Below are 16,216 nucleotides of genomic sequence, written 5' to 3' on the forward strand. Positions count from 1 at the left end.
CAGATCGCCGACGCACGGAATCACTAAAGTTTTTGTATTGCGTTATTAACTCTTTTTGCCGTATATCTTCGGATAACTACCTAACTCCTGCGAAACCATCTAATACTAGAAGTCACCATCACCTAAACATCTCACCTTATTTCACCCGTACGGACACATTTAAATACAGTTTATTTCCCCGTGCAATCGAGTACTGGAATTCCTTGCCTGGTGCTACTCGTTCTCTTCCTTTAAACTTATTCTTGGCGGCCATTGAATAGTTTTGGTTTGTGTTTGTTTGTATTGTTAGTATTGGGCCTGTATTGTTTACTATTTTCATTTTCTCTGCCTTTCACACCCACTCCTGCAATAGCCCGCTCGGGCTGCAGTATGTACAAATAAATAAATAAATAAATAAATAAATAAACTGTACTTCCACTCTTGAGCGATTCATGCAGTGCAAATGCCTCAAGGGCGCAATGGGTGTCCTGTCAGTGTACTTGAGAACTATGCAATATGAAAACATATACTGACAGGAGATGAGCCATTGCTCTTGGCACATCAACCTTGCCAAATTAGCCAACCAAAGTAAATTAGAAGTGACATTCCCAAATGTGATCAATCAGAAATACAGCCTCGGATACATAGTGACATATTGCAGCACCTTCCGAGTCAGTCATGATCATATAAGACATGTTTTAACTACCCTGTTCCATGTTTCAGTCCATGCAGATAGCACATGCATAAAACGGGAAGAGGGTTGAGACACCTGTTCGAGGTAGACCTTCTTGCGCTCGTGGCTGAGCAGCTGGTAGACAAGCATGGAGGAGAAGATACACACCAGGATGCCAACCACTGAGAGTCCAAAAAGTGCACGCAGACAGCCATAGAGGCTGCCGTGCACCACCTCACAGCTGGGCGTATCATTGAACACAAACTGGTGCTCCCCTGCACAGATATGGTAGGGGAACAAGCCTGCAGCTTTCATGCACAGAAACTTGTTTCTCTAAGGAAAGTGAATACTTAGGAACCAAAATGGTAAGAGAGCTTAATAAAACATCATTTAACAAGTAAGATTATTTTGGTAGGAGCTGAGATTTAATTAAATTCTGGGGTTCTAGGTGTCAAAACTATGACAAAATAATATCACAAGAAGCCAACAAAGACACCAAGGAGCACATATGGGGAAATTACTTGTACTTATTTTTTAATACAAAAAATGATAAATTAATGGAAATTAAAGTGGATGAAAAAACAACTTGCTGCAGGTGGGGAACGATCCCACGTCTTCGCATTACACGTGTGATGCTCTTACCAATTAGCTACTGCGGCACCCTTTTCCCAGCCACTTTCTGGAGCATATATGTTTTACTACTAGAACTAACCCTGGGAGTGTTAGCCAGCACCACCACTCACAAACCTTGGTGGCAGATATGGAACATCCTTTCTGCCACAGGCGTTGCGAGTATGTGATCTTTTTGGGAGAAGGCAACTGGTCAATAAACCCACGCATGCTATTTGAAGGCATCAATGTTGCCGGATTTAAGACCCCATTATACGATAAACGAGAAGAAAGGTGGTTAACCAAGGGACCCGATTTCTATTAATCAGAAAGCGGATGGGAAAACAGTGCTGCGGTAGCTCAATTGTCAAGAGCATCGCATGCGCTATGAAAAGATGTGGGATCGTTCCCCACCTGTGGCAAGCTGCTTTTTCATCCTCTTTCATTTCCATTAAGTTATCACATCTTTGACTAAATTAATAAGTACAAGTAATTTCCCTTACATTGTCCTTGGTTTCTTTGTTTTTTGGCTTCTTAAGATTATTAAAAATCGGGCCCCTCAGTTACCCCCCTTTCTCTGGATATGATTATGAGGCATGCAGTAAGGAGGACAACAGATTAATTTTGACCACCTTGAGTTCTTTAAGGTGCACCTAAATCAAAGCACATGAGTATTCTTGCATTTTCACGGGGGCAAAATGAGGCTGCCATGGCCAGAATTGAACCTACAACCTCAAGCTCAGCAGCACAGCAGTTCAGCAGATTTGAGGTGAAAAATGTGTGTAACAATCACAGTAGCATGGCTCTATGAACTACACCTTAAACTACATAAAATAGTCTAAAACACTGTAAAACAGAGAGCAACAATATATATTGTGCTGCTGTTGCTCCTCCTCCTATTTATCAGCATCTTTCACACAATGGTGCCATTCAGGTCCTCTTGTAACAGGTGCGGAGAGTTCTTACAGTTCTTTAAGTTACCTGAGAGGCCACACAACTGTTACATGATGGCAGCATCACACATTTAAACAATAATTTTTATGGCTGAAAAAGCATTTAAGAGGTTATGAGCAAAAGCAGCATGAAATTGTCATCTTGCATCGAAGTTACACAAGATGACTGTGGCCATTTTCAAACAGAACATGCGCTGCACTGCAATGGTTGAAATGCATACCTGCCTACCTGTGAACACGCAAGTTAATAAAATCCCACAGATACTATACTGAGGACGAGGCCGAGGGGGGGAGGGGGGGTGTTAATGAGAATTTTTAAATACCGTATTTACTCGATTCTAACGCCCTCGATTGTAACTCACACCTGTTTGCCGTGACCTAAAAGAAGGGAAGTCCTTTACAGAGCCACGCACCTCATTATTTCATACACAAATAAAACTTCCTCTCATTTGGAAAAACAAACATTTACTCGCAATACACTAAAGTTGCGATAAATTAAAAAAGAAGCAGTTTCACCCGAAAGTCGAAGCATCGACTGCTACACGGAAATTAAGGATGGTAGTTTTATCGGCTGTATAAACTTTTAAACATTCGCTTACTAATTAACAAGCATGGTGTCACGCACGCAAAAGAAAACATGAACACGTTTCACTCAATGACCGCGGAAACTTTTTATCAGAATGCTGAAGTGAGAAAGTCTGGCAGCAGGAGTGAGTGAATTATCTTTGTGCGGCCTCTAGCTTCAACATGAACTAAGCGACAAGAGGAGAAAACAGCGCGGTGCGCCTAGATGCAAGGACTGTTTCCATCGCAGATCGCTTTCAAGGTAGGGGCTGCGCAGCCATGCCTACGCAGCATCTGCTGGAGTGGAACGCCTCTCCTGTTTGTGCCAGTCCCGCACGCAAGTTTCAGGAACTCCGAATGCCCTTGATGCGACCCAATTTCCGCGCGTCTCCGCACAAGTGATCACTTTCCTTTTAATTGCGGCATCGTGATGAACACTAGGAGTGTCTTCGCAGTCAGCACTTCCATACTGATGGAGCAAATGCAGAAACGGGAAGATGGACAGTGGACTAACCTTAGCATGCGTGCATCTAAATGTTGTACAAAAATCCCTCATGTGACCTGATCCTAGATACCTAGGGACTTTTGAGAAGGCACGATGGTGGCGCCAAGCAGTGCTGTGGCATGTTCATTGTCGACGCGATCACTCTCTGGCCCACGCCCCGTGCCGACCGCGCATTGTTTAACGTTGCTTGTGTGATTGTGCTTGCATTGCTTGTGTGTTGCTTGTAGGTTCTGTGTTGGTGGAAATCTACGAGTAGTGGTGGTGTGGCAGTGCGGCTTTGGCCTCGGTGAGTTCTGGCAGTACAGATTCTGCGTTGTGTGACCTGTGTTCCTTGAGAATCTAGTGGTGGTGACGATTGAAATGTCGCAGCGCAGTTCAGTGAATTGAGATGTGGCTCGCCGTGTCCGCCTTTGCTTAACAAACATTGAGGGATGTTCTGCTCTACGCGAAGGTTGTGGTTTCGGTCCCCACCTGCGGCAAGTTGTTTTTTCATCCACTTTCATTTCCATTACTATATCGTTGTTTTTTTTTATTTCATTTATTAAGCACAAGTAATTTCCGTTATGTTGTCCTTGGTGTCAGTGTTTGTTGGCTTCTTATGATACCGCTCTCTACAAGTCACGTAAATGTGACTGCGTCAACCACCCGTTGTTCAGCACCGAACGTGTGGTTTGTGTACTGTGTTTAAAACGAGTGGTGCAGCCGTGCAACAGGGTTGCTGGAGAAGGGGTGGCTTTCGGGCTCCAGCTGCGCATTCACAGACGTGCTCCCGTTTTGATCTCATTAGCGGCTGTCGCGGGATTGTGGTGTGTTCCTTGCCTAGTATGAAATGTACGATGCTAACCCACCGCTTGGTCACATTTTTCCGCACTAAATGTCATTTGCATGATGATCGTTTGCATGACACAGTCGCATTTACGTGACTTGTAGGGAGCAGAACATCCCTCGATGTCCGTTAAGCAAGGGTGGACACGGCGATGCCGCATTGCAGTTCACTGAACTGCGCTGCCACATTTCAATCATCACCACTGCCGGATTCTCAAGGAACATTGGTCACACAACGCAGATTCTGTACTGCCAGAGCACACCAAGGCCAGAGCCGCACTGCCACACCACCACTACTCGTGGATTTCCGCCAACACCAAACCCGCAACCAACACACAAGCAATGCAAGCACAATCATACAAGCAACGCTGAACAATGCACAGTCAGCGCAGGGCGCAGGCCAGAGAGCGATCATGCTGACAATGAACACGCCACACGCCCATCGCTTGGCGCCACCATCACACCTTCTCAAAAGTCCCTAAACGATCCTGTCCCTAGGTATCTAGGATCAGGTCACGTGAGGGATTTTTGTACGACATTTAGACGCGCGCACCTTGGCACATGTACTACAGCACATGGAGGAAGCTAGGGCAGCTAGGCATAAGCTAGGCTCTAAGTGCATAGGAGGCGGCAATTTTGAAATGCCGATAGTGATATGGCAACATAAATTTAGGGTCGTTCTCGATTTTAACGCACACACAATTTTCAGGCCCGTTTTATCGGGAAAAAAGTGTGCGTTAGATTTGAGTAAATACAGTAGTCTGCCCTAGACGCACACCTTTTGAGGGATACAGACTTTATTTTATCAACAACCTTTCAACAACACACAAGCAGCAGCAAACTTGCCACCACAAGAACTGATAAGCAACACTTCTCTTTAAAATCACAATGGCTTTTTGTAAAACTATTCTGTTGTCTATATCACATCAGCAACTATTCCCTATAAACTTGCTCAAAGCAAGTACCCCTTTTACGTCCTTTCACTATTAGAAGAATTTGAATGAAAGGCTCACAGATCAACGAGTGAACCTCTTTTGCAAACAGAATTTATTTGTTGTAGATGTCACAACATTCGTAAAATGTTAAAATGGGCTCAAATTCGTAAGTGTTACAAAAAATTCAGAGTTAAAACAGATAATAAAGGTATACTTCAGCAAGAGTAAATTAGGTTAGAGGAATGTATGTCCTCATACTTACGAAGTTCATCTTTTATCAGCTGCAGTTATCTGCGAAACATCCCAGGAAAGCAAAGAAAGTCTTGTTGTCTACGTGAGAAAGATGTCAACAACCTATACATCTCAAGCATGGAATCATATCTGAAAGTGGCCCCATACATTGTTGTGGCAACTAACATATTGCTGCGACTGATAACCTTGACTCTCTGGCACCTGTGCATGGGCCTACATCACAAATACTGAAGTGTATCGTGTGATTGCATGCAGCATTCTGCTGCACACAATTGCCAGCATAGCAGATAAGCTGCCGTTACAAGAAAGGAAAAAGCAAATGCATCAGGCACAGCCTACTGTCAAAAGAGACCATTGCTGCAGCTGTAACATATAATATAGCTAGTTACATCTCTATAGGTTAGTACACAGCCAGCATTTTGCTTATCAAATACAAAGACGTAACATTCAAAGGCTACACTATGAAGGAAACCATAGTGCAGCTCAGAATTGCATGGGATCTGATGATTCCAAGAAATCTCGGCACATGGTCACCTTTTGCATTGAAACCGTCTTGGCAAGAGAACGCAATTGTCATGGCAAGGGCACAGTTCTGCCCATTCATGTCATACGACAGATGTAACAATAGGCCTTTTTATTTTTCAGTTAGGCAGCTACCAAAAGCTGAAAGGTTAAGAATTGCATAATGCGCTGACTATATGTTAAAAATGCATTTCTTGTGATCAGCGCTTCACAGTCAATTTGCACCAGCACTGTCAGAGGCTACTTACTTGCTCAGACAACTGATGATTTTGCTTTGCTAACACAAACTATGCCCTCCATTTCATTTCATAATATCCAGCTGAGTATTGGCACTCATGGGTTTTATTTTGCAGCTTATATTTACCTTCATTTTCATGCGTTCATATTAAAGCTAACATGCATGTTGAAAAATAAAACCTCTTCTTCAGAAGAGTACAGGCTTGGGCTGGTTGGCAATACATAGTTACACTAGAAGCATAGTGCGGGAAAGACGATCAACAAAGACTAGACGACAAGTGCTTGTCCTGTCTAGTCTTTGTAGATCGTCCTTCCCGCGCTATGCTTCTAGTGTAACTCTTTTTGAGAACAAGACTTCCAGTGCAAAATTTTGTCTGAATTTAAAATATGAAACAGAGAGTGACATGTTTTTCAAATCGGGAACCGTGCTCTCTATCGATCACTTTCAGGGACACATACATATCTTCATGGCATAATGTCCAGTGCAGCGCCTCAGCAGCCATCCTGCCTACGCACTCGAGAACTACCGTAAAAACCTGCGTATAATACAAACCCGCATATAGCACGAGGTGAAATTTTTAGGGTGCGAAATGGAAAAAAAAGAAAAAACTCGAGGGAAACATTTCAAATTGCATTCTGCACTTAAATCGCTGTCTTCCTCAGCTGTGTTCTCTTCGAATAGTTCCTTGTCGGACATATGTTCCCAGAGGTACTCATCCTCTACCATCGAGCGCGTTTGAGATGCCGTACTTCTTGAGTGCACGACGCACAAGGTCCTCTGGTATGCTGGCCCATGCGTCCACAATCCACTTGCATAGCATGGCTGGCGAAGCCAGCTTCAGCTGCCCAGTCGGCGTCACTGCAGGCTCACCCGAGTGCATCCAATCTGCGTAACATTGCTTGACCACGTCCTTGAACAGCTTGTTCACGCAAACATCTAAAGGCTGCAGCTGAGACATCATCCCACCCAGGATGACGAGTTCAGTGCTGGATTCACGCAACAGCCTCTTCACTGAGTCGGTCAAATGGCAACGAAATGCGTCCAGCACAAGGATGGACGGGAACGGCAACAGTGCGCCGGCCGCCCGCACGAGACGGACTTTATCTAGACGAGCACAAGATTCTCGTTCATCCAGCTTTTCTCATCGCATCTCACGACCACATTTTTTCGCATCTCCTCACCTTTAGGCACTGTCTTGCTCTTGAAGACGACATAGGGCGGGAGCTTGCGTCCGTCTGCCGTGCACGACAACATGACAGTAACTCGCGTTTTCTTGTTGCCAGTGGACCGGACAAAGTTGTTTAGAGCCCTTTTCATGCACGGCGAGGGGCGATGGCATGCCTAGATAAACCAGCGCTTGGTCAGCATTGCTGATTTGCCCTAGCTAGAACTTCTTGGACTTGCGCAGCGAAATAATGTGGTGCTGGAAAGCCACAAGCAGCTCTTCGAATGATTCGGGCAGCTTTTGCAAAATTGAAGTTTGGCGGTGTAAGAAAAATCCAGCACGGCACATATAGCGATAAATCCAGTGCTTGCTTGCTTTGAAGACGGAGCTCGGTAGCCCTGTTTTGCTTGCAAGCTCCTTAGCTTTTGCCTGCACAAGCTCCACACCTACAGCTAGATGCGCGGCTCGCTGTTAGCGTGCGAACTCCGTCAGGGTGAGTTCCGATTTCCAGATATGTCCCACTCTTCAGGCAGCAAAAGCTTCTTCGCATTCCGCTGCATGCAAAAAGTGCTCCCTTCTGTTGACACTACCCGCGAATGATTCCCTCGTTGACGCCAAACTGCCTCCTGGCCGCACTGTTGCCGATGTCTTGTGCGGCTAAAATAACCTTTCTCTTGAAAGCAGCCGAGCACTGTTTTTGTGGTCAGGACATCTTGGTCCTTCAATGCAGAATAAAAAAGATGCACTTTGCGAAGCGTGGTTTGCATGTGTGCTACCAAGGTGCACACTCAACAATAAAGAAACAAAGCTGTAGTCACACAGCAATAATGAAACCAAGCCATAGCCACACAGCAATAACGAAAGCAAAACTTCTAGCCCAAATTTCTGACAAATTTTTAGGAGGCGAAAATTTTGGACATTAATAATACGAAAAAAAACCTCGTATTAACACGGGTTTTCACGGTATGTGACGTGAAGATAAAACAGATTAGATGTGCGCCACTGTTTTCGTCAAATCTCCTTCTGCTGGCTTAACCAACAGGTGCACACTCAAAAGTGGTTGGTCCCCAAAAGTGACCCTCAATACGGCCCTATGGCATTCAAGCACAAAGATGTGGTGAAAAAAAAAGGGGGGGGGGGCTGTAAACAATGCACTTCTTTAGGAGAGAACTTGGTAATTACAGGATTTAATTAAGCGAGCTCAACATTAAACATGGACAGCCATTTCTAGTTGCTTTGGGTAATCGTTTTATGAGGGAACAGTGTTGCTCACCATCCTGAGCAGGCGACTCTGCAATAGCCGACAAGCACATGCAGGCCCTGTCCTTAGATGAGTAGTCACATTTGTGTAGCGTCTGCAACCGGTTCATGTGCACCACTGTGGTGGTGACCGTGATAACCACACAGAGGAGCACACAGGTGAGGCAGCAGCCACCAGCAAACTTCACCTGGAACAAAAGAAAGTGAGCATTACTTAGAATGCGCAAGGGTGATGCTTTGGACAGGGACACAGATAAAAAATGCCCGCAGAGCTGTAGAGACAGGTGGCACAGACCTGTTCGGCAACAGTGAAAATATACTGCAAGAAATTACTTGAACCAGCAAAACCTCAGGATAGGTGTATGAATTACTATGCAAAATACTAATGTGAACAAGAGTTCATAATTGGTAACTAGCCCCTTGAAGTTGTGCAGGCATATATTTATCTAGGCCAAGCAGTCACAGGGGACCCAACTCATCAGAAGGAAATTTCAAGACAAATAAAAATGGGCTGCAGCACACGTGGCAGGGACTCTCAAGTGATGAACAGCGACATACCATTGTCCTTGAAAAAAAAGAAGAAAGAAAAGTACACGATCAGAGCATTGAACCAGTACCGAGATAAGGGGCTGAAATTTGGAAGAAGACAAAGAAACTTAAGAAGAAACTAAGAACCACACAACGAGCAATAGAAAAGAATATGATAAGTTTATTGCTAAGAGACAGAAGGATGGCAGTATGAATGAAAAAGTAAGCAAGAGTACTTGATATTTTAGCTCAGATTAAGAATGCGGGTCTCAAACATGCTCTTGGGACAAACAAATGACAGCACAGTAGTGGGCACAATCACAAGGGCGTTTATTGCACCTTTAATACACCAATCTAGTCAGCCGAATTACTGCCAATAGAATATGCAAATGTGCACTGATGATTAGGGGAAGTCCGACTCACCGCAACAGGATATCGAGCGAATATCTTCGCCCCCGTGCTGGACACCAACGCCTAATCGCCCACATGTACAATCACACGAACGGTAGTGAGCTCGAACGACGGTGTTCATCCATCTCAGTGTCCAGCTCTGAAGCTTATCATAGGACGGTCCCGCAAAGTGTGCTAGCAGGTGGGCAAAACGTCACCAAATAGACTTCCAGCCAAAGAGGGTACTCCCTTATTCGCCCTAGTAACCCTGCCATTAGGTGGTGCTGGCAGCTCAACACCTGCACAATCTCTAGTTCAATCCTGCAGCTACACCTACCACTGGCGGCGCACAGCCACACAGGGAAGCCAGATTACATGAGGTTCAAGCCATGCGGTGGAAAACAATATCAGGGGACGTGCTAGATTAGGGCATCAACGACAAGAGGAGATTAGGAAATATGCAGGCGTGGGAAAGAGTCACCTGGCACAAGACAGAGGCAACTGGAGATTGGTGGAAGAAGCCTTCATATTGCAGCAAACATGAACGAAATAGGCTGACGATGATAATGATTGTGCACCTATTAGTGCTTACAGGCTCATACACAGCAAACAGCTGTGTTACAATTCCAATTCAGTGCAATCCTGACCAACTGCATGCAATCTTCTGCAAAACCAACACTATCCTGCAAAATTCTGCATGGAGTCAATGGCAGAGTATTTCAGTATGCTGCACAATTTTATGTGCACAATTTACCAGTAGGCACACGTATTACGTGCTGTGTATGCAGATAGCTATAAACTACTCAGCGGGTTAAAAGAAATGTAAGGTGACAGGTGACTTATTTACAAATGAAGAGGTCGATTCGATCACAGAAAACAGTGCTAAAAGTCAAAGCACTCAAGTAGAGGGTACATTTTTCACGTCTTTTTCTTCTCCATAATAAAAAAAAAATGAACAAGGACAGCACTGCATTTGTTAATTAACAATACTAAGAAAAATATTTATATATGCCAATTTCTTGCAGCACAATTTTGCTTTGAGAGTGACAAAAACAACTGTGGCATACTCACCAGGTAAGTGTACCGGTTTCTACGTTTGGCAAAGCACATAACCATAAGTCCCGTGAGAATTAGCTAGAAAAAGGAAAATAGGTAAACACACTTAGCACACAATGGAAACAGTACAACAGAAGCATATACAGCAATGAATAAAAACATCCCAGTAGTTTCTCCTTAATTTGGAAAAAAAAGAAAAATATTGTTGCACACATGCAGCATATGCACCAAATCACAAATATCTAATATTATGGAGTGATTTTTTTTAATGCACTGGGCCTGACCACCAAGTGTTCGATCTTCGGAAAGAAGTCAACCCTAACCCATTTATGCTACATTTTGTAAGTGGGCTTCCCCACATATGTGGGACACGAACTGGTTCAACATGGCACGAAGGTGATAGTAGGTCATAGAAAGAGCTAAATGTCTAAATCCTGTGGCCCCGCTCACGGATGACATGACAAAGCTAAGCAGAAGCAATATGTACAATAAATAAACAGCTTAACAGGCCTTTATTTATCATGTGCTTTCCCTTTCTGTAAACCATTTGGTGTGGCTGTTTAAAGAGAAGCTAAGGAGAAACACTAAATAAAACACTGATAAAGTATTTTCAAACCTCTATTTTTGAATCATACTTTTGCAGTTATAGGTTCATTATTAGAAAATAAAATAAAATTTAATGTTTAATTTATTTTATTTTACACTGGAACACCAGTGCCGGTGCACCAGTGTGATGTCACAGGTTTCAGAGTAAATTAAAATTAAAGTCTTAAAGAGGCCCTGAACCACCCCTCAGCCTTGTTGAAAAAGCTCAGTCCACGGATAGCGTACACTGCTGTGAACATCTCAGCCAAATTTTGCAGCCATGCACAGAGCATGGATCTCGCAAGCGAAGCACAAAGTCGCCCTTCTTTCATACGTTCTCTTTTCAACAGAAGCCTGTTCTTTCTCGGCGCTTCATTTCATAATGTAGCGGATTCCCATATGTGGCTGTATTGGCCAATGGCTGACGTCAATCAAGAAGGGCGTTTGAATCGGTGCGCTTCTCCTAATGTTACTGTGTATATTTAATGACGCAGTTTAATAAACAGGCTGAAGTAGGTGAAAATATGCTTTCAAATTTCTATAATAATTACGTGCTTCCAGAAGAGGCCGACTATTGCATGCTCACACTCTGCCGCAGCTGCCTCCGTAGGTGTTCAACTTTGGCCACACTACTTATGGGTGTCATAGACGTCGGTTCTCACTAATTCCAACTAGTTTTAAACACTCAACTAGCCTCGCACCATGCGACAGATCACACGCACGTTTGCGGCACACACTCACTCCTGGCTGTGCCTGGTTAGATGCCTTGGAAGATTTCGCTTATTAATGATCAAGCTATTGATAGCATTTCGAAATGCACAAGATGGCAGTGCCTACTATCCGTCGGTCAAGCTGGTGCAGGACAAAGCCAGTCCACACTACATAGCACAGACAGACAAAAGCATATGAGCGCGAGTGCGCACTCTAGTCGTGCACAAAGCAAACGGTGCTGTTGCCTGTGGCTTGCAGTCTGCCACGTAGCGATAGATACTGCGGCCGTCCACTGGTTGAGTGCACTGCCGCTCAGTAAAAACAACAGCGCTTAGCACGTTTAGTTACGTCTGGTGCGTCGTAGGCACCAAAAACTGAAATAGTGGCATTTATGTGAACTTCCAAAATCAAAGTTGAACTGCGCACCACGGTTATGTCAGGTAGACGAAGCGTTGTGGGCAGGCCTCACTCCACCGTAGCCTTCACAGAGCAAGGCATTGAAGAAGTAGTGGAAGCAGTGCGAAGGGCATGTTTGATTGCAAATAACTCCACTACTGCTGAACGCATTGAGGTACTTTTTGCAGCAAAGTATTTCTTAAATATCCTAATTTACTTCGAATGCATTTCCCCCCTTTAATAAGAAATAGTTCGGGGCCCCTTTAGAATTAAAGATTAAAATTAAAGTCTGGGGTTACACGTGCCAAAACCATGATTTGATTATGAAGCACATCGTAGTGAGCAACTCCGGATTAATTTTGACCACCTGGGGTTATTTAACGGGCACCCAAGGCACAATATCCAGGCATTCTTGCATTTCACCTCCATCGAAATGCGGCCGCCATGGTCAGAATTCGATCCCACGCCCTAAGGCTTAGTAGTGCAATGCCTTAGCCACTGCACCACAACAGCAGGTCAGATTTCAGAGTATTTTTTTCATGTGCGGGCCGTTGTGGCTCAGTAAAAGTTATCGAAATTTGCTAAGTTCAGCCTTGATTCTTATAGAATATGATGCAGTTAATCTTTACCAATAAAGAATTAACTGGGCCCAAGCAGACACCGTTGAAATCCATGACCTCACAGCAAGCCGGTCCGGGAACTCTGAGGCACCACTGCCACTAGTCTTTCGTTTTTGCATCTTTTCTGACTTACCAAGCCAGAAAAGATGCAAACCCACTCTTCTTTAAGTAAGAGTGGCTTTTTTGGCAGAAGTGTAATTTACCAATAAAGCTTTAATAACTTTTCTTTCTCTTTAGCGTCCCTTTACCTTATACCCTATTCAAACCCCCCCGTCACGGAGCCAATCCCGACCTCACATGTGTACAAACACAGTGTGCCCATCTAGAGGCACTACCGAAACGCTCACTGAATTCGGTGATATCAACTGCACAATGTTCCACACATTTCATGCTGAACAATGTTTAAATCGCACTAGCTGTACTTTTCCAATGCAGTAAAATCCTTGTGCTTACCACCGCAGCAGGTACATAGGTGGGTATGGTCTCGAAAAACTGCAGGGACGAAGTGTACGACTTCAGAGTGAAGTAGATAGCAATGAATAGCACCCCAACAAAGACAGCAGAGCCACCGCACACCAGGCAGAGGATGACATACTTGCGCAGCCATATCAGCCATAGGGATGACCTTGCATCAGCTGCAAGTAAACAAAGCCTCCAGCTCTAATTTCTGCAGCTAGGTAGACTCCTCCAACACTAAGTCAAGAGCCAGCCAACATGGCAGAAAAAAAAATGGCTTGTACCTAATGTGCCTTTCAGGCCCAGTCAAGCCAATAAACAGAAAGACATTATTACCGACACAGTATCACACCAAGTATAATTTCAGAAATATGAGCTAGCTTGGCAGAAATTTCAGGATAATAACATACACAAACTGCTTTGAAGTTGCATTTTACTGTAATGATTGTAGGTTTCCAGATCATATAAAATTAGAATGCTACAGACATTTTGTCTGACTGCAGCAAATTCACATCATCAAGGCCCTTCTGTATTACACTTATCTGCACTACAAGAAAAGAAGCAAAAGATGAAGAAACAGCAGGCCTCAGTAATTCCTCCAGAGCAGAACTCATTTACTGCGTACAACAGCAGCAAATGGAAAAAACTCAAATGAGTTCAGGACGAACAGACTAATAAAGCAGGCACAGCAAGTCAAGTTTTCAGCTCTTAACTGCTGTTCCAGTAAAAGAAACATTGCAGGGCAGTTCTCACTGCTGCTGTTTAATACTTCCAGGTTACATGCACGTACAGATAACTGTTTCACACCTTCGGAAAAAATGTGGGAAACACATACCACCATCACAAGTGAAAAGGTTTAAATTTTCAACCAGCACTACATCAGTACCATACAGCATTGTAAACCATAATTTGAAATTACGTTAATAGTATCTGCCATGTTTTTTAAAACAATGACCAACATAACGCCTTCAAAGGTACAGGACACAAAGGACTGGTTAACTCGTTTTGAACCAGGAACAAGTAAATCTGTCAATTCGCTTCCAATTTTCTACACTATATATGACACTGTTTGTCAATGTTGGGGCACTGCATAGCAGTTCACCCATTTCAAAGTGTAAAGCTGCATTATCATCATCATCATCATACGTGGCATTGTGTGAAGTCTTACTCTTTATTATGGATTGCTTGAACGTTTTCATTGCAAACATGGCATGTCTGTTCACACTTCTGGAAAATTTGGTTAGCTTTTTTTCTCATTTCCTGCGGCATAAAAAAAGGTCAAATTAACAGGCACATACCATGCCTGTGCATCGAGGAGGCATTCAGTGATGATGGCTCGTGGCCATGGCGGCAGAGGAAGGGCTGCGCCAGGGGCAGCGACCTTTCAGGTGGAAGAGGCGAGGTCTCCATGTTCAGCACAGGGCAGGAACCACCAGCAGCTGCACTGGGCCAGCTCTCTCTGCCCCCTGCCGAGAGCACAAACTGCTTCTGTCAGAACTCCCATTTGACAGTCGCATACTGCAGATGGGCTCGTCCGCATAATTTACAGGCCTTAACTAAAACTCTGGTCACAGGATGTCTCATTAAACATATTGGACCTATAGGGACATTAGACTAAGGCATTCAGTTGACGCAGGACAAAGGTACATGAAGATCTGTGGAAGGGGTCCTTGCCCTTAACATTGTTAAATTACATCAGAAATTTCCCTGCCAATGTTGATCGGCAAAAAACTGCTATTAATAGAGAAATAAAAAGTCGAACTTCTGTAATCCTTTATTTTTTATGTCACCTGAACCACGGTGCTGAGAACATTCTTACGATATCATGAATTTTGCAGTACTTTTGTGCACTTGGGTCTTTTTCATGCAGAAAAAAAAATTAAAGTCACAGCTTTTCAGGTTGAAGTTTCATTTATTACTAAATGCAATGTAGATTCTGTTTTTCATAATCATGCAAGTAACTGACCTTCATATGGCACCAAATTTATGTTGTTGAGAGGAGCTCATGTGGAAATGTAAAGGTGGTGTCAGTGCCCGCACTTTGTTTTATATCATTTCGATTATGACTGAAAGCACTCGATGTTTCAAAGCAACATCCAGACTGTACTGCAGCGGAAGGCATCAGGTTAATTTTGAATGCTTGCAGCTTTTTAATGAGCACCTATCAGAGTCCTCATCTGGTGGTAACAAAGCACTACTCTTGCTTAAAATCAGCTGTATGCAATTCCAACCTAAAGCTTATTGGTCCAGCTAAACTTAAATAATAATAATAATAATATTTGGGGTTTTACGTGCCAAAACCACTTTCTGATTATGAGGCACGCCGTAGTGGAGGACCCCAGAAATTTTGACCACCTGGGTTCTTTAACGTGCACCTAAATCCAAGTACACGGGTGTTTTCGCATTTCGCCCCCATCGAAATGCGGCCGCCGTGGCCGGGATTCGATCCCGCGACCTCGTGCTCAGCAGCCCAACACCATAGCCACTGAGCAACCACGGCGGGTTAGGTCCAGCTAAACTTAACATTGTGGCTTGCGAAAGGTACAGGGGGAGGTACCCAAGTTATTCACGGAGCCGCTCGGAGGGCAGTCGAACCTCCTTCTCTTCTGCAACCTTCTGCTAGCACCTTTCAATATTTTCTTAAGTGTGACACCTCACTGCCTGCTTATGGTGACGTAAGCCGACACACTTGTACAACATAGAACAATTGTCTGCAACTGTCCAGCTCCTTGAACATTGTCATATGCCATATTGTGTGACAGAAAGTGCATTCAAGAGCTTTTGTGTTCACAGCCCAAAATTACGGCACCACAGGGCTTATACTCAAAACTGATTAAAACAAGGTCAAAAAGAATGTGCACACCAAGGCAGCAGGAAGGACCACAAAAGGTTGTGAGCAGCTTCAGCCAATTTGTGAAGCAGTGACAACCACACCTAGCTCAATTCTAGAAATCCATTCCCCCTCCCCTCCCCTTTCGTGGTCTCATGTTGCAG

General features: G+C 44.0%; 1 protein-coding gene across 5 annotated transcripts in view; it reads right to left on the reverse strand.

Moving 5' to 3' along the window:
• Nucleotides 1-16,216, reverse strand: part of LOC139059380 (uncharacterized) — a 30,525-nt gene that overhangs the window by 5,017 nt on the left and 9,292 nt on the right. For 4 of the 5 annotated variants that reach the window (XM_070537707.1, XM_070537706.1, XM_070537708.1 and 1 more), the window contains 5 exons: nt 14,521-14,688; nt 13,220-13,401; nt 10,470-10,532; nt 8,494-8,668; nt 749-927 (listed from right to left, as the gene is read on the reverse strand). In XM_070537707.1, the coding sequence (XP_070393808.1) occupies nt 749-927; nt 8,494-8,668; nt 10,470-10,532; nt 13,220-13,401; nt 14,521-14,632 (711 nt within the window). In that variant the 5' untranslated portion in view covers nt 14,633-14,688. Of the gene's footprint in view, nt 1-748; nt 928-8,493; nt 8,669-10,469; nt 10,533-13,219; nt 13,402-14,520; nt 14,705-16,216 lie in introns of all 5 variants that reach the window. The other variant, XM_070537704.1, reaches the window with a different exon arrangement.

This window comes from Dermacentor albipictus, chromosome 4 (genome assembly GCF_038994185.2).
Source record: "Dermacentor albipictus isolate Rhodes 1998 colony chromosome 4, USDA_Dalb.pri_finalv2, whole genome shotgun sequence".
NCBI lineage: Eukaryota > Metazoa > Arthropoda > Arachnida > Ixodida > Ixodidae > Dermacentor > Dermacentor albipictus.